The sequence below is a fragment of the Pipistrellus kuhlii genome, unplaced genomic scaffold (genome assembly GCF_014108245.1).
Source record: "Pipistrellus kuhlii isolate mPipKuh1 unplaced genomic scaffold, mPipKuh1.p scaffold_m20_p_6, whole genome shotgun sequence".
Lineage (NCBI taxonomy): Eukaryota > Metazoa > Chordata > Mammalia > Chiroptera > Vespertilionidae > Pipistrellus > Pipistrellus kuhlii.
In genome coordinates, this window is record NW_023425562.1 from 21235180 (window position 1) to 21254585 (window position 19406).

Consider the following 19406-nt stretch of genomic DNA (forward strand, 5'->3'; position numbering starts at 1 on the left):
CTTGCAATTCTTCTTCCATCTTTGGGAATCTGACATCCAACTCCAGCTTCTGGCTGCCGCCACCCCTCTGCCCCTCTAGGAGGTGCTACAGGACAAGGCCTACGTTGGCTCCTTGTAGCTGCTTTCTGCCCACACTGGTCTGTGGGAAACAGTCAAGCAGCCTTTCCCAGGGGCACCTGGAGGGCGGGCTGACCTCCGCAGACCCACTCTCTGGCTCCTTCACCCACGCAGCCAGGCATCCCGCTTCTCCCGGCCTCCAGATGCTCCTGCCCCATCGCACCATTGGGCCCTCGTGTAGGGGTCACATGTTAAACTCTCCAAATGGCCACCACCACCCAGAGGAGACCGCGTGGTGCCCATTCCACCTTCCGAGAAGGTGACCCCAAAGGATTCCTTGCCCCTTCTTCCCACCACAGAACAGTGTGGGCAACGTGAGGAGGGATAATACATCACGGAACTGGGGCCAGGTTTGAGCAGGTGTGGGCTTTCCCTGTGCTCTTGAAAAGCAATCCCTGCAGAAACCCGTTTGGCTCAGTGGATAGAGCGTCTGCCTGCGGATTGAGAGGTCCCAGGTTCGATTCCGGTCAGGGGCATGTACATTGGTTGCAGGCACATCCCCAGTAGGGGGTGTGCAAGAGGCAGCTGATCTATGTTTCTCTCTCATGGATATCTCTCTATCCCTCTCTCTTCCTCTCTGTAAAAAATCAATAAAAAATATTTTAAAAAAAGAAAAGAAATCCCTGGCTGTCACAGCAGAAGTTTCGAGTCACATCCACCTCCCCGGGCCCCCGTTTTCTCATCTCTTCATGCCGGTGACCGTACTGCCCAACCAGGCTGTCGGGAAGGCTGAGCGACACAGTGACTCGACAGAGCATTGCCGGATGGACAGCCTGCTTCCACAATCACGGACCTGACGCTCCCTGCCTGTGTGTCTGTTTACAAGTGCCTCTGCCTGGCTGGGTCTCCGTTTTCTCACCTCTGCCATGGAGCTCACGAGAGCCCCTGCTCCATCGCCTGTCTGTGAGGCTAGCTGGGTGAGTCCACGCACCGCGCTTAGGAGGAGCCTGGCATTTGGTAAGAAGCTGGTCCTGTGGGATGTTAATACACAATGGAGTGTGGGCTGCGTGGGCTCTCACGCTGGGACCCGTGAGGTAGAGGGGGTGGTGTCGCCCCTTCTCCTCGTCCGCCACCATGCCCAGCCCAGTTTTGAAATGCTTCAGCCTGGCTGGGAGGCAGAGCCCCCGGGGACAGCGAGGACGGACGGCAGCTCCCGGCAGCGGTGCTGAGTCACGTTAGAAAATCAATGTGTGACCAGAAACACACAGCGGGGCTCCCGCCTCTTCTGGGAAATCCGTGGGAAGGTGGGCAGCTCTATGCTGGGTCCTGACTTTAAGGCTTCTGGACAAAGCCTGGCACACAGGAGCCTCTGGCTCCTTGAGGCACACCCAGCCCATGGATCACAAGCTTCACACGACCCCCCGGCCGGGGTCAGGCATGTCTGGCACTTGCCAAGCTCTCGACTTCTCCGAGCCCCACTCTGGATGTCTCTCAAGCCAAGCCAGGCTCCGGACCACTGATTGGGCAACCCATGACCTCAACCCGGGTCAGATCCACCCGCTAGCCATCTGTGCAAGAGGAGGAACATTTTGTCCTTTAGAATCTGAAGGGCCAAAGAGTGTGAACCATCCCCACCACAGCGCAAACCCCCAACCCTTCCATTTGTTAACCTGGTAACCGGGCAAGGTCTTCATCTCTCTGATTCGAGTTTTCTCATCTAGCAAAGGCGGACTAACAAGTACCTCCGTGGTCCAGGGGAGACACACACATTGGCAGGCACTCCATAAGGGGGAGTTATTATTTGTACAAAAAAGGGGCACTGGCTGAAACCGGTTTGGCTCAGTGGATAGAGCGTCGGTCTGTGGACTGAAAGGTCCCAGGTTCGATTCCGGTTAAGGGCGTGTACATTGGTTGCGCACATCCCCAGTAGGGGGTGTGCAAGAGGCAGCTGGTCAATGTTTCTCACACATCAATGGTTCTAGCTTTCTATCCTTCTCCCTTTCTCTCTGTAAAAAAATCAATAAAATATATTTTTTTAAAGGGGGGGGGCACTGAACACCAATTTAAAAAACGGTAAGGTAGGCGCGCACACACACACACACATACACATACACACACACACATACACATACACACACACACAATACACACACATACACACACATACATACACACATACATACACATACACACACACACACACACACACACACACACGATGAGAGTATGGGTCAGGCTGCCTGGGTTTAAAATCTGACTGCTCTGCCACTTTCTGTGAGGCCACAGATGACCTCTTTGAGCCTCAATCTTCTTCCCTGTAAAATGGAGATAAAAATAACAAGGTTGTAAAAACTCAGTTAGATTACATGCACTAGGAACTGTCCTGGCACATAATAATCGCTTAATAAGCATCAGCTACTTTTAATTAGTCACACAAGGGAGTGAACTCACACAGGTAAGGGTTTTCCACATGATTGGCAGGGAAGGGGAGTCATATTTAGTGAGCACCTGCTGTGTACCTGGTACTCCCAGAAGCTATATATACACATATTAGTATGTATATGAACACACACAAACACATACAGAGCGAAGTAGTTCTGTTTTCATTAAACACACACACACACACACACACACAACTTTGTTGTTAAACAAACCACAGGTGCAGAAAATCATGCAAATTAAATTTGTAGCTCAGGGAGTCATTTCAAGACAAACACCCTTGTCAATACCACCCAGGCCAAGAAATAGAATTTTGCCAGCCACCCATGAGTCCCTCCATGTCCCAGCCACAGCCCTTCCCCTGACTTTTATAGCAATGGTTTCCTTGCATTCTCTATGATTTAATCATCTGAGTGTGCACCCCGACATTCAAGCTCAGTTTTGCCCATTTAAAAAAACTCAATGTCTTTTAAGCCTCTTTCTGTGCACAGGTTCCTCCGTCCATCTCTTTCTTTTCCTCACAGTTTATCTGTTGAAGAACTCAGGCTGCTTGGCCTGTATAGTTTCTCAAAGTCTGGATTTTGTCAATTGCATTCTCATTGTACAGTTCAGCTTGGCCCTTTGACCTCCCCATTTCCTGCAAATTAGGATCAGACCCAGGTTTCATTCCTTTGGCATGATAGCAGGTGGTTCTGGGTTTTTCATCAAGAATCATGTACATGGCTGGAGTTTTGCACTCTTCCTCTCTCTCTTTCTCTCTCTCTCTCTCTCTCTCTCTCTCTTTCTTTCTCTCTCTCTCGGTACATGATTTTATAGCAGGCTGCAAAATGGCAATCATTCTGTTTTCATTTATTCACTGTAATAATTTTTTAATCCTTAACTGATGACATGTTTTTATTGATATTTTTTATAAAGAGAGGGGAAGGGAGTGAGAGAGGGAGAGAAAGATTGATGTAAAAGAGAAACATCAGTTGGTTGCTTTCTGTATGGGCCCTGACTGGGAATGAAACCTGCAACCTAGGAATGTGCCCTCACATTCAAAACTTTTGGTATATGTGACGACACCCTAACCAACTGAGACAGCCAGCCAAGGCAATTAGCTATAATCCTATCTAATAAAGAGGGAATGTGCAAGTTGATCGTCATTCTGTAACACACAAGATGGCTGTGCCCACAGCAGAAACAGGAATTCTGTAACACAAGATGGCTGTGGCCAAAACCGGTTTGGCTCAGTGGGCAGAGCGTCCGCCTGCAGACTGAAAGGTCCCAGGTTTGATTCCGGTCAAGGGCATGTACCTTGGTTGCCGGCACATCCCCAGTAGGGGGTGTGCAAGAGGCAGCTGATCGATGTTTCTCTCACATTGATGTTTCTAACTCTCTATCCTTCTCCCTTCCTCTCTGTAAAATATCAATAAAAAATATTTTGAAAAAGAAAGAAAAGATGGCTGTGCCCACAGCAGGGCTTGATGGGGGACCTCAGGCCATGCCCCCCACCTGGCGGGGTGACTCGGCTGGGTTTGGGTCTCGAGTGATTTCGAGGTGCACGTGGGTGGGCGGGGACTTGACTCTGGTTCCCATGGCACACCTCAGACTCTGACAGGAGGAAAATTTTCATATACATTTTACTAATTTTCTTTAATCTCTGACACTTCTATTATAGAGAAAGAGCAAATAGCAATATTAAAATATTTCCTCTAATTAATTCCCTTTTAATGTGCATGAATTTCAAGCACCGGATCACTAGTAATTTTACAAGAAGTTGTTTTTCTTAACCTACTATTTGATTACCCAGTGGTATAATTAATAAGTAAAAAGTGGAATATTTGCCCAGCCAGCATGGCTCAGTGGTTGAACGCTGACCTATGAATGAGAAGGTTATGGTTCAATTTCCATCAGGGTACATGCCCGGGTTGCAGGTTTGATCCCCTATGGAGGGCGTGCAGGAGGCAGCCGGTCAATTATTCTCTCATCATTGATATTTCTTTTCTTTTTAAAAAAAATATATTTTATTGATTTTACACAGAGAGGAATTGAGAGAGACAGAGAGTTAGAAACGCCGATGAGAGAGAAACACCAACCAGCTGCCTCCTGCACACCCCCCACTGGGGATGTGCCTGCAACCAAGGTACATGCCCTTGACCGGAATCGAACCTGGGACCTTTCAGTCCACAGACGGACGCTCTACCACTGAGCCAAACCGGTCCTGGCTCATCATTGATATTTCTGTCTTTCCCTTTCTCTCTCTGAAATCAATGAAGGCATTTTTTTAAAGTGGAGTAATTGATTCTTTCCTTTTATTTACCTAGTTTTTAAGAATATAATTTGTTTCCATGCCATCCTCAGAAGGTGATTAGTATTTTTGCTGAATATGAACTCTTTTTTTTGCTGGTTTTATGAATTCAAGGATTAAAACGTATTTGATGAGTTTCAATCAATTGCAATGATCTTCATTGCAGCTGAAATTATCTCATCTTCAGGTTGGTTTCTAAGTCCTTTCGATGTGACCCTTGTGCCTTTGATATCAAGTATGACGAGACATTCCAGCCTCATCTTGTATACAGTATCTGTAATCAGCAATTTCTCCAAGCGGTCCCTTTATGTTTCTAAATAGAAAAATAGCATTTTGCCGAGACCGGTTTGACTCAATGGATAGAGCGTCGGCTTGGGGACTGAAGGGACCCGGGTTCGATTCTGGTCAAGGGCATGTACTTTGGTTGCGGGCATATCCCCAGTAGGGGGTGTGCAAGAGGCAGCTGATAGATGTATCTCACTCTCTATCTCTCTCCCTTCCTCTCTGTACAAAATCAATAAAATATATTTTTTTTAAAAAAAGAAAAATAGCATTTCAAGGCTAAAATCTGAGTGTTAGATAGGCTCTTTGTTAGTATTTGTTTCTAGGCCTTTCTAGGGGATAGAACTAGGCATGTTAAATATGCAGAATATAGTATATATTAATGTATGTGCCTGTATATATGTATGTATACATACATAGTAGTATACATTTCTTTCCCAAAATAAAACATCTCTTGAATTCATACTGATATTTCCAATGCGAATGCAGCATTTTGGGGCTTTTACTTAACTTATCCTATATTGCATATGTAGTTTCTTTCTTCCACACAGGAGATAAAATTCAAAGACTCTGTAATTGCTGGTTTTCACACAATCTAGCATCACACACTCCGGTCGGTTCCCATCTCCCTGGGTCCTCTTGCCCCTGGGGTGGGGAAAGGAAGGAATTAGGTCATCTCTTGAGTACGCCTTTGGGGTTGAGTCCTCCTGGATGACAGCATGTCTCTCTCCAGAAATGGTTTAGCATCTTTCCTCTGCCTGATAGAGGGATCTAGATTTCTATCAAAGTTGTAGTTGCACAAAATACTCTATATGTTGGCGGCCTGGGGATTTTAATGAACTGGGGTTGTTGGCTAGTAGAACCTTATTCAATTTACCGCCCCCTTCAAGGGGACTTCATGGACCCCAAAGCAGAAAAGAATCCTGGAAGGCTAATCCCGAAATATAGGTTTAAAGCCATTTACTCCACTGACTGCCAGTTTCCCTTTCATGAAAGTTTCCATCAATATGAAGATTTACTGAGAGAATAAATGTAAAACACCAGGCGCACGGTAGCTACGTTCTCTGCAAAAGGCAGCTCTTTTCCTTCTTTCTCTGGGCCTCAGTTTCCCCAGCTAGCCCATCTGAACGTGCAGGCGTTCCCTTTCTCCCAGCCAGCCTCTCCTCCGGCTCCTGTTCCACTGCGCGGGCTCCGGCCGCCAGGTGGCGCCAAAAGACCGACACCGGGGCCAGACATCGCACATGCGCACTGACGGCGCTGCCTGCCTTCGCACGCCCTGGTACGTCACTTCCGGCGGCGCGAGGGGCGGGGCCGGGCGGGCCAGGAGTGCGGGTCGTTCTGCGCGCGCTGCGGACGAGGCTCCCGCCGCCGACTGACCCGCGCACTGACCCGCGCTCCGCCCCGCAACCGGGCCGGTGAGTGCCTGCGAGCCCGTCCGTGGCCCTGGGGGACAGGGAAGGGGACCCTTGAGAGGGAGGGAAAACCGGAAGTGGGGGACCCGAGGAGAGAGACCCCAGGAAATGGGGCCTCCTGGGGAAGGGGTGACAACCGGAAGTGGGGGGTCTCGAAAGGCTGCTAGGGAGGTAGGGTGTGTGGGGCTCCAGGAGCGATGGCCTCTAGACCTCTCCTGGTTTGGGTGGCGTGGGGAGGAAGGTGATGCAGGAGGATGGTGATGCTCACGGGATGATGGTGATGCTCACAGGATGATGGACTCAGGTGAGGAAGATTCGTGGCTCCACCCTAACGGATAGGGTTTGCACTCCTCCCTGGGCCCACCCATCAGCTCTGTGCCTGACGACTGCCCTGACCCTGGAGATTAGCCCGGAGGCTGCAGGTGGAGTGCAGAGCCCGCTGAGTGTGTATCCCTGGCACGTCACTTACCTCCACATCATCCGCTGACGGTCCTGAGCATCTGTGAACATGCCAGGCAAATTGTCTGCCCCATGGAATTTACATTCTAGTGGGCAGTTTCCTCCCTTTGTAAATGGGAGGAGTAATAGAGCCGTCCCCAAATACTGTGAAGATTAAAAGAAAAGTTGTTATCACCATGCTCAATACATGGTAAAATGCTCAAATACGTATTACCTCTTCAGTATTCCACTGTAAGTTGAACTTCCTAAGGCCAAGAAAATTATATTGTTCTCTGTTGTATGCCCATTGCTGTGAGCACAGTGCCTGACTCATGATAGGTGATCAGTGATTACTTGATAATGAAAGGTTGGTGAGACAGACCCTGAGGAGTGGTTTATGTCTTGAACTGCCATTTCTTAAAGAAGCAGGTGCTGTGGAACACAAGGGAGTTACCCTAGGGCCGTGGTCGGCAAACCTGTGGCTCAAGAGCCACATGCGGTTCTTTGGTCTCTTGAGTGTGGCTATTCCACAAAATACCACGGCCTGGGCAGGTCTATTTTGAAGAAGTGGCATTAGAAGAAGTTTAAGTTTAAAAAATTGGGCTCTCAAAAGGAATTCCAATCATTGTACTGTTGATATTTGGCTCTGTTGACTAATGAGTTTGCTGACCACTGCCTTATGGGAATCAGGGAAGGCTTCACCGAGGAGGTGACAATGAAGCTGGGTCTGGAAGGTGATGAGTTGTCTGGGTGAGAACAAAAGGAGAGGAGATTTCAGTAGAAATATCATAAATACATGAGGTGTTCTGAGAATGGTGGGACATTAGTTTGTTTTGACTGGCACTTAGTATGCTTTGAGAGGTGGGAAACTAGGAGACAGGCTGAAAAAGACCCTGAGGCTGTGGCATGGACGTGGCAGTCTTTCTCCTGGGTAAGCACGGAATTGGGATTACAGGCATCTGTGGTAACTCCCCTGGAAACAAAGTCCAGGGTGGGTCCTGTGAATCTGTGCTTGTTCCATTCCTTGCTCAGCATACCTCTGCCAAGCAGATGAAACTCATTCAACAAATATTTATGGAGCTCTGACTGTGTGCCTGGCATCCTGGTAGGTGTTGGGTTTAAGGTGATGAGCAAGACAGTTGTGAATGCCGCTCACAAATTGCCCACAGACAACAGTGGAGTGGGAGAGTGCTATGTCAGGGAGTGGTGGCCTGGAGTCCGAGAAGGCCTTCAGCTTCAAGCACCGTCATCTCCCGCCTGGATTATTGCAGTGGCCTCTAAATGGTCTCTTCACTTCCATCCTCATCCCCTTCCATTCCATTTGCAAGACAACTGAACAGTCCTCTTAAAATGTAAATCTGGTCATGTCACTACTCAGAACCCTCTTTGCTCCCACCAAACTCAAGGTCAACTTTATTGGCCTACAAAGCTCTGGTCCAATGGGTGCCTCTCTAAATTCCTCTGCTAGTACTCTCTGCCTTGCTCATTTGGCTCTAGCCACACTGGCCTCTCTGTTCCTTGAAAAGGCCAGGAAGATTCCAGCCTCAGACTTGACCCTTGTTCCCCCAGATACCTACCTGCACAATGTGCTCCCCATCTCCTTTGTCTTCGCTCCATTGTCATTGGGTGGGGCCTTCCGTGACCACCCTACTTAAAACGGCAACTCCTGTCTCCAGATACAGCCACCCTCTTCCTGCTCTGTCTCTCTCCATAGTGCTTGTGGAGACTGTATAGTTTATTTTGTTTATAGTGCCCCCCACTAGTATCCAAGCTCAATAAAGGCAGGATTTTATGTTCACTGCTGCGTCCCCAGTGCCTGGAGGTGATCCTGGCACATAGTAAGTTTGTTGAATGAATAAAGTGGCATCTAATTGGAACTTGAGGATGAATCAGGTGATGAACTAGAGGGCGAGCATATTAGTTGGAGGAAACAGGATGTTGCACAAGAAAACACCTCTGGAGGAAGTGAAAGAAGCTGGGTAGGGCTGGAGGTTAGAATGCAAGGAATGGAATGGGCAGCCCTGAGACGTAGGGCAAGTAACCTGGTCACAAGGGCTGCTGTGCCCTTGGCGTGACTGGCTGCATGCAGAGACCCCTGAGATGGCCCTGCCTGCCTCGTTGAGCGCCAGGGGTTCGGTGACAGCCCTTGGACAGCCCTACTGTCTTATTCCTGGAATATCTAAGGCAGCTGTTTTTTGTTTCTGTTTTTCACTTGATAAGTGTGTTGGTTCTGGTCTTCTAAGAAGCAGAAACTAAGATGAGATTAGACATGCAAGAAATCCACTGGCAGCAACGCCCATGAAACCTAAAGGGAGGGGAGCTGGCCCTGTGAAGGTGGTTCGGGCAGTAAGACTGCATGCAGGGCAGTGAAAGGTTCGGCTGGCCAGGCTGATGGCGAGTCCCTGAGGCAGAGGGTTACCTGTTAGAGGAGTCCCATGTCTCCGTCATTGGCAGTCTGTGCAAATGTGAATCCCCTGGATGGTGGATCCAGGGGGAAAGCAGCTGGGGCCATCTGTCACTAATGCTTCACCCCAGCAGGAGATCTGATGAACTGAGTTTCATTACCACCATAATAAGTCACATTGCAAATGGTAAAAAAAAAAAAAAATTCAAACAGTACAATAAAAAGTCTCTCTCACCTCAAATGTCCAGTTCTCCAGTTGTTCTCTGGGAACTATTGGCAACAGTTTCCTGTATCTCTTCTCAGAAATTTTAGGTATATTGACAAGTGAATATATGTATATATTTTAAAAACATAAGTGCAATTATTTTTATTGATTTCAGAAAGGAAGGAAGAGGGAGAGAGAGTTGGAAACATCAATGATGAGAATCATTGATTGACTGCCTCCTGCACGCCCCCTACTGGGGATGGAGCCTGCAACCCAGGTATGTGCTCTGACCAGGAATCGAACCCTGACCTCCTGGTTCATAGGTCCATTCGAAACCACTGAGCCACACCTGCCAGGCCCTCCACAACATGATTACTTTATATACATTGTTCTGCAACTGCTCCCCCCCCCCCATCATATCAGCTTCTAAGTTCTGCCTGACTTTCATGACCGAATAGCATTCCGTTCATTTGGTGATATTACTTAATCAGTCTGCAACTAGTAGATAATTAAAGTGTTTCCAGTCTCTTTTGCCTTTATAATCCCACAACCTTTGGGTGTACAGGACGACATTCTAAACAACTGAGCCACCCGGACAGGGCTAAATTTTGATAGATAATGACAAACTGCCATCCAAAGAGGCTACCTAGTTTATTCTCCTAACAGCAAGCATATCAGAGTACCCATTTTGCATTTTGCCAGTCTGACTTTCAGAGTTATTTTAACTCACGTTTCTTTAATTACAAGTTACGTCGAGCATGCATGCATACATCTGTGAGCAAAGCCACGGTGTTGGGTGAGGAGTGTGTGTTTCCTGCTGCAGGTCTGGGTGCCTCCATAGAGATTCTAACTTAATCCAGTCTGGGGTTGGACCTGGGCACGTTGCTCAGATCCAGTTCACGCCTGCACCCTAGTTGAGACCCAGTGCTCTGAGGTTACTTGGCTTAACAAAAATGTTCCTGTCCCCTTACATCGGCTGCCCTGGGGTTTGAGACGACCAGTTAATAATGCTGCACTTTGCTAATCCGCTCAGGGCATCTGTCTTGACAGGCACCCTGGTAGCTAATGTCAGAAGAAAGTGACTCTCTGAGAACTAGCCCTTCTGCGGCCTCACTTTCCGAAAATGAGCTGCCGCCAGCACCCAGGCCTCCTGGCTATGTGTGCTCGCTGACGGAAGACCTGGTCACCAAGGCCAGGGAGGAGCTGCAGGAGAAGCCGGAATGGAGGCTTCGGGACGTGCAGGCCCTCCGCGACATGGTGCGGAAGGACTTCCCCAACCTGCGCACCTCTCTGGACGACGCCTTCCTGCTGCGCTTCCTCCGGGCCCGCAAGTTTGATTACGACCGGGCCCTGCAGCTCCTGATCAACTACCACAGCTGCCGGAGGAGTTGGCCCGAAGTCTTCCATAACCTGAGGCCCTCGGCCTTGAAAGAGGTCCTCGCTTCCGGATTCCTCACCGTGCTGCCCCACACCGACCCCCGGGGCTGCCCTATCCTCTGCATCCGCCCAGGTACTGTCCAGAGCTGTTGCGGGGTGTGTGTGTGTGTGTGTGTGTGTGTGTGTGTGTGTGCTTGTGCACTGCCTCAGTTTGGGATGTGTCTGGGCAGCCCCTCTCTCCCTTTCCTTTTCCGTTTTATCCCCTCCTTGTGTTAGTCAAGGCCTTTTTTTTTTTTTTTTTTTTAATATATTTTATTGATTTTGTACAGAGAGGAAGGGAGAGAGATAGGGAGTTAGAAACATCGATGAGAGAGAGTCATCGATCAGCTGCCTCTTGCACACCCCCTACTGGGATATGCCCGCAACCAAGGTACATGCCCTTGACCGGAATCGAACCCGGGACCTTAGAGTCATTGATCAGCTGCCTCTTGCACACCCCCTACTGGGGATATGCCCGCAACCAAGGTACATGCCCTTGACCGGAATCGAACCCGGGACCCTTCAGTCCCCAAGCCGACGCTCTATCCATTGAGCCAAACCCGTCTCAGCAGTCAAGGCCTTTTGATGGCAGATAACAAACCCTACACAACTTGGCTTAAGAAAACAGGGAGGATTTAGTCCAAGGGTCTTCAAACTACGGCCCGCGGGCCACATGCGGCCCGCAGAGGAGTCTGATCCGGCCCGCCAGGTTTTTTGGGCAGTGAGCGCAGCCGAGGTGTTACAGTAGGAATTAGTAGTTCATATAGTCCGGCCCTCCAGCTCTCTGAGGGACCGTGATCTGGCCCCCACTTTAAAAAATTTGAGGATGCCTGATTTAGTCTGAGGAGACAGGAGCCTCTCACAGAACCAAGCCCACACCTGGAGCCAGGAGTCAACGCAATTTTACCCAAACGGTATGGTTAGCATGGGAAGAGGTGGTTCCCCAAGGAAAACCAGGGTGATGTCCTGAAGATAAAGGGACACATCTGATGGCAGAAGGCATAGATGTCCATTTAAATAAGTATCATTTACCTGGCTGGTGTGACTCAAGTGGTTAGAGCATCATCTCTCGCACCCAAGGGATACGCCATCAAGGGCATGATTCCCCATCAAGGGCATGTACCTGGGTTGCAGGTCCATCCCTGGCCCTGGTCTGGGTGCATGTGGGAGGCAACCAATTGATGTGTTCCTCTCACATAGGTGTCTCTCTCTCTTTTCCCCTTCTCCATCACCTCCCTTTCACTTGTTCTAAAAATCAATGGAAAAAATAAACTCAGGTGAGGATTAGCAAAAAATAAAAATAAAATAAGTACTGTTATCCCATTCTATTTATGAGGCGATGTACAATAGGTTCAGACTAAGGAAGTAACTTGCCCAAGGTATAACTTCAGAGTTCATACTTTTGACTTCACCACAATTGCATTTCCATTTCAGGAGTTAAGAAATGTCAGCTGCTGCTGAAGGTGTCCAGTTTCCTAACCTCAATAGAGCCATGCCAGTTGAATATAATCTTGCTTTTCTGCTTTTAAAGGACAGTGTTAGCACAGAGATAAAGCTTAGCATGTCTGATTGTTTGTATGTATTTTTGTAGCATATTGACCGTTTCTTATGACCTTAGACAGATGGATACCGAGCAACTATCCAATTACCGAAAACATCCGAGTCATATACTTGACATTGGAAAAACTCATTCAGTCTGAAGAAACCCAAGTGAATGGAATTGTCATTCTTGCGGACTACAAAGGAGTGAGCTTATCAAAAGCATCTCACTTTGGCCCTTTTATAGCCAAAAAGGTGATTGGCATCCTCCAGGTATGGCCCCCATGTGTCGTGCGCCTGTTCTGCTGTTTCCCCAGGGCCCTGTCCAGTCACCCATGTGATACGCACACCCCACTTCCCGCTCCTACAATCAGGAAAATACGAAAGCGTTAAAAGTTCTATTTACCACTCATTCCCACGAGGGTCTCCAGCAGTTTCTGAGGTACCTTTAATCTAGGCAAGATGGGCTTTCAGGACAAGACTCCAAAAACCAGAGCAATGCTTTCTGCTCTTTTTTTGGTCAAGGAGACAGAGGAGAAATTCTCCTAACAGGTGAAACTGAGAAATTGTTTCTGCCCAAGGTCATAGAGCCTGCCGTGCCGCCTGTGGGACCTGCGGGTGGGGAGTCCTGTTGGACTGTTTGGCCCGATGCTTTCACCCCTCAAGTTGTGTCTCAGAACACAAGTCACTGAGAACCATCAAGTTCCCAACATGATGCAGGGCGCGGTCACTATGTGCCTTCACAGGGTGTAATGGTTGGTAAAGAAAAGACTTTTACCGCCATCATAACCAGTCAGCGCTTTAAGGAACCCTTTCAGATAGACAAGTCAAGAATTCTTTTTCTTTTTCGGTTAGGCGGAGAAACAGACCTAGCAGATAAAGTGTGGCCCAGGTCTCTCCGGCTTGACTCCTAGCTCATTCTGACGCAGCCCCTGGGTGCTGGCTCCTGTGAGCTGTGGGGACCAGAGATGGAACAGTTCTCAGTGTGTTTGAGGCCCTCCTGTGCCCCAGGCTGAGGACTTCAGTGTCACATTGTGTCATTATTTGAAGTTTGAATTCTGGCATTGAGGCAGCGCTCTTGCTTTCCTTGGCTTCTACTCTTCTGATTCCTCCTGCTAAACCCCAGGTAGATTTAAGGGTCAGCATAATGAATTTAGATTATTGTTTGCTGTAAGATGATCGGAGAGACAAAATCCCAGGGTTAAATAAATTTGAGAAATATGATAAAGCAAGTCCCTTCCTTGTGACTGTCACTGTAAACATTTGCATTTAAGGCTCTGAACGTTCTGCAGTTAAAGGAAATCTGGCTGACTATATTTAGTTTGCTACTTCTCAAACTCATTTACCTGCCACAAAATGCTTCTTTACATCACACCTTATAACATCCTGAGAAATACATGTGGGGCAGCTCTGATAGTTACTATAATAGATCCATCCACATAGGCTCAGACTACTTTTTACCTTCCTGTTTAGCCCCTACCTGGGTTTCTTTGAGGAGACCTTGAGAATCAGACCAGACTGAAGGTTTCACGGGGAGAGGCAGGCTGTGGTAACAGACAGTTTGCAAATACTCCGTATGTTCTAACATCCCCTTCCTTTCCCCCACAGGATGGCTTCCCCATTCGGATTAAAGCGGTCCATGTCGTGAATGAACCTCGAATATTTAAAGGCATTTTTGCCATCATAAAACCATTTCTAAAGGAGAAAATAGCAAACAGAGTAAGTGATGGTTCTACTAACTTAAGATACTTTACTTTTGTTTCTGCTTCCTTATTTGTGACATCAATAAACTTAGTTTATTATTTTTGCCCTGGAACTATTAATTTGGAAAGTACAATGAACAATACTTCCTGTGAGGTGAAGAAGAATAAGAATATAATATTTGACAATAGAGAGAGCAAAGCCAGAATTGTTATCTAAGAGCTTCGCTGCTCTGTGCTCAGACAGACATTTTTATGTCCTGGGCTGGCCATTGTAAACCAACATTATATTTTACATGTAAGAGGATGGAAAGGGGTAGTCATGTGGCAGGTGCTTAAGAAGAGCTTTGGAAATTTCTTACTACAGCTCCTTGGGTTTCAAAATACTATTTAAGCCTTCCCAGTTACCTAATTTGTTGTCTGACTGTATAAAGTTTGTGGAATAATTCAAGCTTCATGAGGCAGTTGAGCTTTTAGCTTAATTCTTATTTAAGAAAGGGTAAATGACACTTGAAAAGATGGAAGAGCCTTCTCCAGCTCCGTGATTGAAATGAGGTGGGTGGTAGTTTTCCCCTCCCGAGCCTCGGAACATTGTGATCACTCCAAAGACTGGGTCTTGAATTACATAATTTTTTTTTTTTTTCCAAAGAGGAAGCACAGAAAGAGAATCTCAAGATTGCAAGAGAAAGAACTTAAAATCCAGATCCCCAGATCTTTTTCTGAAGATTTTTTTTTAATATTTTTTTATTGATTTCAGAAAGGCAGGGAGAGAGAGATAGAAACATCAAAAATGAGAGAGAATCATTGATCAGCTGCCTCCTGCATGCTCATACTCTCCACTGGGGATCAAACCCACAACCCTGGCATGTGCCCTGACCAGGAATTGAACCAAGACCTCCTGGTTCTTAGGTCAACACTCAAACCCTGAGCCACACTAGCTGAAGTCCCTGAAGGTGTTAATTCATCAGCTCAGGGGTAGAGCCCAGGAATCTGTGCTTTTAAAATCTCCTCGGAGATTCTGATGCACAGTTAGGTCTGAGAACCACTAACTTAGTGGCCTCCACACCTGGGTTTGAGCCTGTGTTGGTTTCTGGAGCTCCTATTTGGAACTGGCTTTTTCCAAAGCAGGCTTTGGGCCAAGTCTTTTTTTCTACATCTGTGAAATGACCTTATTTGTGGCCCACAATCTTATTCCTTTGGTCCTTCATATGGTAATTCATTCATTCAAAAATATTGATCAAATACTATGTGTGAGTATGTTCTAGATCAGTGGTTGGCAAACTCATTAGTCAACAGAGCCAAATATCAACAGTACAACGATTGAAATTTCTTTTGAGAGCTAAATTTTTTAAGCTTAAACTTCTTCTAACGCCACTTCTTCAAAATAGACCTGCCCAGGCCATGATATTTTGTGGAAAAGCCACATTCAAGGAGCCAAAGAGCCACATATGGTTTGCGAGCCGCAGTTTGCCGACCACGGTTCTAGATAAACAAAATAGACCAAATTCTTGGTCCCCAGGAAGCTTACATTCTAGGGCAGGAGTGGAGAATTTCTAGACCACAGGCCATATTAAAGTCCACAAAATCTTTTGGCCTGGCCCTGCCAAGGCAATAGGGATGAGTCAAATAAATGTTTGACCAAATATAGCAGGCTGATTTTTAAATTAATAATTTTGTGTGGCTTGAGAATGATGTTATAAATATCCAGATGGCTTTTGGCAGTAAAAAGGTTCCCCACCCCTGTTCTAGGGAGACATAGACAACGAATTATATGTTACCTGGTATTAGAATGTGATGAGTGCAATGGAGAGAAATGAAGCAGTGAAAGGAGTTAGTGAGTATGGAAGGGGGAAAGGGTTGTAGTTTTCAACAGGGTGGTTAGAGGTAGCGTCATTGAGAAGTTGGAGTAAAGTATTGAAAGAGGCAAGGGAATGAGCCTTACAGATCCCTGGGACCAGCAACAGCCCTATCCTGGGGTGGAAGCGCGCCTGGCATACAGAAGGGGCAGCAGAGGGGAAGTAGGAGAAGAGGGAGGCAGAGAAGTAACGGGGGCTAGATCATATGACCTTTGGCATTTAATCTGTGAGATGGAAGCACTGGAGAGTTGTTCAGAGGAGTGACATGATCTGACATCCCCCGAAATGAGCTTAGATTGTGGTGGGACAAGGTGCAAGCAGGGAGACCAGAAGGTTGTTGTGAGAATCTAGGTAGAGACGATGGTGGCATAGCACCATTAGAGTGGCAGTGAAGTGGTTGGATTCTGGGTATATTTTAAAGGAGCAGTCTACAGCCATACCACCCTGAACGCGCCCGATCTCATCTGAAGGAGCAGCCAACAGGGCACTTGGTATAAAAAATAGAAAATTAAGGATCCTCAAGCTTTTCAAGGAACTGGAGGGGTAGAGTTGTCATCAACCATTTCTTAATTCATTCAAGATATTTATTTGAGCACATCACATGAAGGAGGTCAGTGAATTACTGACTAACCTAAGGCCAGGTGTGTTTTTCATTTCCTTCCCTTCTAGTTTTTCCTCCACGGGTCTGACCTCAACTCTCTCCACACAAACCTTCCAAAAAGCATTCTCCCCAAGGAGTACGGGGGCACGGCTGGCGAGCTGGACACGGCTGCCTGGAACGCGGTGCTGCTGGCCTCGGAGGAGGACTTTGTGAGAGAGTTCTGCCAACCTGTCCCTGCCTGCGACAGCATCCTGGGGCGGGCCCTGCTGCCTGAGGGGCTGACCTCAGAGGCGCAGTGCGATGACTCCATGCGGGCCGTGAAATCACAGCTGTACTCCTGCTACTAGCCAGTCCCTCTGAGCATCACCAGCTTTAAGTCCTTTCCTTTTTCTCTTTGGGGAGGCACATGGAGAATTTTAGGTGCCATGGATTCTTGCTCCTGCTAATTAAGCTGCAGCATGGAGGAAAAGCTGAGCGTGAGTGAAAGGGCATGCCCTTTATTACTTGAATTATTCCACGGAAGACGTGGAAAACGTCCGCAATGATTCCCAAATTTGTGGAATCCCAGTTTGCAACCATTCATCTCGAAGTTGTATCTGGTTCTTAAACATCTCAAAGCAGGAAGAATGAGGACCAAAGTCACTTTGATCCCATCTTGGGGAGAAAACAACCCGATTGGCCAGTCAGCACACTATGAAACACAGGTCAAGCCTGCATGGTGGCCACATGTGAGACTTGAGGAGTTTGTGTCTTTTCCGTGAACCCTAACTCCAGACCTGTGTGGCTAAAAGAATGCTGGCCAAAGAATTAAGAGACCTGAGCTCCAGCGTCAGACATGTGGCTCTGTGAGCCTCAGTGTCCTCATCTGTAAAATGATGCTAAATGAAATGACACATCCGGCCCTTTGGGCTGCTGAGGTCCTGGGGTTTGGTTTCGTTATTGGACATTAGACATTGCTTTTCCACCTAGAAAGAGGACTCTCTAGATGCAAGTGGTAGGATCCTGTTTTCTGTGGTACACCTGGGCCTTTCCAGGAGGGATGTGTCAGTCAGTCACCATTTGGCCCTGCCTTTAAAGAAACAAGTATGTATATTCCTGGAACTCAGTGATACCAGCCTCCTTTTCCTAGTGAGGGTTAAACTTGAATGGCTTTTGTGAGGGCAGGCAGGTGAGACGACCAGGTTCTTGTATGAACTCCATCCCTGAGATTCTGGTCGTATAATTGTAAAGCTGGCAGCAGGGAATGGTTAAGTTACTTGGGATTCTGAAATTTTGGTCTCTGGAAATGAATACAAGGTCACTCCTGAGGGCCCCTGCCCTCCCAGACTCCCGGCATTTCTCTGTGTTGTGGATGGGCACACTTTAGTCTATCCAGCCAGAGTGGATGTTTGTTCTGCAGTTCCATACTTTAGACTCATCCTGTCAAGAATTTAGCCTTTGCCCAGGCATCATATTAGGTGGTTCATCTCATGGCTTTTGACTTATTTCCTTTCCTATTCATCCCATGTAAATGATGACGTTAAAGTAACCAGTACTATGTATTGTGTGTGTACCTTCTCTGTGCATTATTAGGCCACCAGGCAAGGTGGAAGTGAACAGTACACCGAAATTCCAAGGCCAGTCTGTTGCAAATAAGCTGTTCATCTTTATAGCACTTTAAAAATGTCTGGAGAGGTTGTTGGTAGAAGTTATGTACCTCATTAGTGCCAATTCTAGGGAAAATTCTTTTCACCATAGATACTAACCATGGATCCTCTAGAGATCTGGCTGAGCTGAAAGTGTCAAAATGTACACTCCTGGCTGCCTCTAGTTCCGTCTTGACAGTGCCGATGTGACCAGCATTGCTGAAAAGCTCTAAATAGGACAAATGGGGTGGCTAATGCAGGTAGAGGTTTAAGACCCATCTGCTTGGATGGGAAAATTGGTTAGAGGCTTTCCTAGTTCCCAAAGAGATTTTTTTTTTAAAGGGGGGGGGAAAATTTGAAACCCGCTAGACAGAGAGAAATGAGTTGCTCAGCCTCACCAAGTTTCCAAGGTTGAAACGGCATTCCATTGCATGCCTTTGTCTATGTGACTTCAATAGGAGTGGCCAAGCTCACCTAGAGAATCATCTCAGAGACCAGCAAGGATGCTGGTCAGGCCTTTGTCATTGGACCCAGGAGCTGTTTCAGCTTCTGAAAGGAGTCAGAGCCAGGATTTGTCTGCCTGCCTGCCTTCTAGAGCTGCTGCTTTGTAGTGGCCCCTCAGAGGGATCCAATCGTTTGGCACCTGAGGAGTTTGAAGCAAGCTGGGAAACAAGGGCCTCCCTGGGGGAAAATCAAGGCAGTCTGTGTGTGGCTTCACAAGCATCTCCAGTTTCCCCAGCAGGAGGACAGGGAGCCACACTCATTAGTGGAGGCACACAGACGCACAGCCACAGCCGTGAACAGCGGAGAACGGGGAGTGCTTTCCTTTAGGGAAAAGCTCCAGCCCATCCCACAGGCTCCTGAAAACGAACTTTCCCCACAATGCAGGGTAGTGTGTAGAGTGGGGAATGGAAAAGAAGAGTCAATCAGGAGACCTGAGTTCTAGCTGTACCTAGCTGTGTGATTTGGGGTGCACACTCCTGAATCCATTCTGTACTAAAAGGGATCACACCCTGACTCTGAACCCTCCCTTCCCAGCATCGATCATCCTGCCCCAGTCCCTTCTTCCTCCCCCCGCCCCAAGCTGGGTAATTCAGGAAGTACCTAAAACTTCCAAATATAAGTTTAGGTAATATGGTTCC

At 47.5% G+C, this 19406-nt stretch overlaps 1 protein-coding gene across 4 annotated transcripts in view; it reads left to right on the forward strand.

Annotated features, from left to right (window-relative positions):
• The window catches only part of TTPAL (alpha tocopherol transfer protein like), a 30006-nt gene extending 11407 nt beyond the window's left edge, over nt 1-18599 (forward strand). Inside the window, exons 1-5 of one of the 4 annotated variants that reach the window (XM_036417516.2) lie at nt 6352-6483; nt 10578-11037; nt 12562-12755; nt 14091-14201; nt 16708-18599. In XM_036417516.2, the coding sequence (XP_036273409.1) occupies nt 10593-11037; nt 12562-12755; nt 14091-14201; nt 16708-16986 (1029 nt within the window). In that variant the 5' untranslated portion in view covers nt 6352-6483; nt 10578-10592 and the 3' untranslated portion in view covers nt 16987-18599. Of the gene's footprint in view, nt 1-6351; nt 6484-6519; nt 6785-9744; nt 9805-10577; nt 11038-12561; nt 12756-14090; nt 14202-16707 lie in introns of those variants that run through there. The other 3 variants (XM_045574448.1, XM_036417518.1, XM_036417519.2) reach the window with 3 other exon arrangements.
• Nucleotides 18600-19406: the final 807 nt, after the last annotated feature.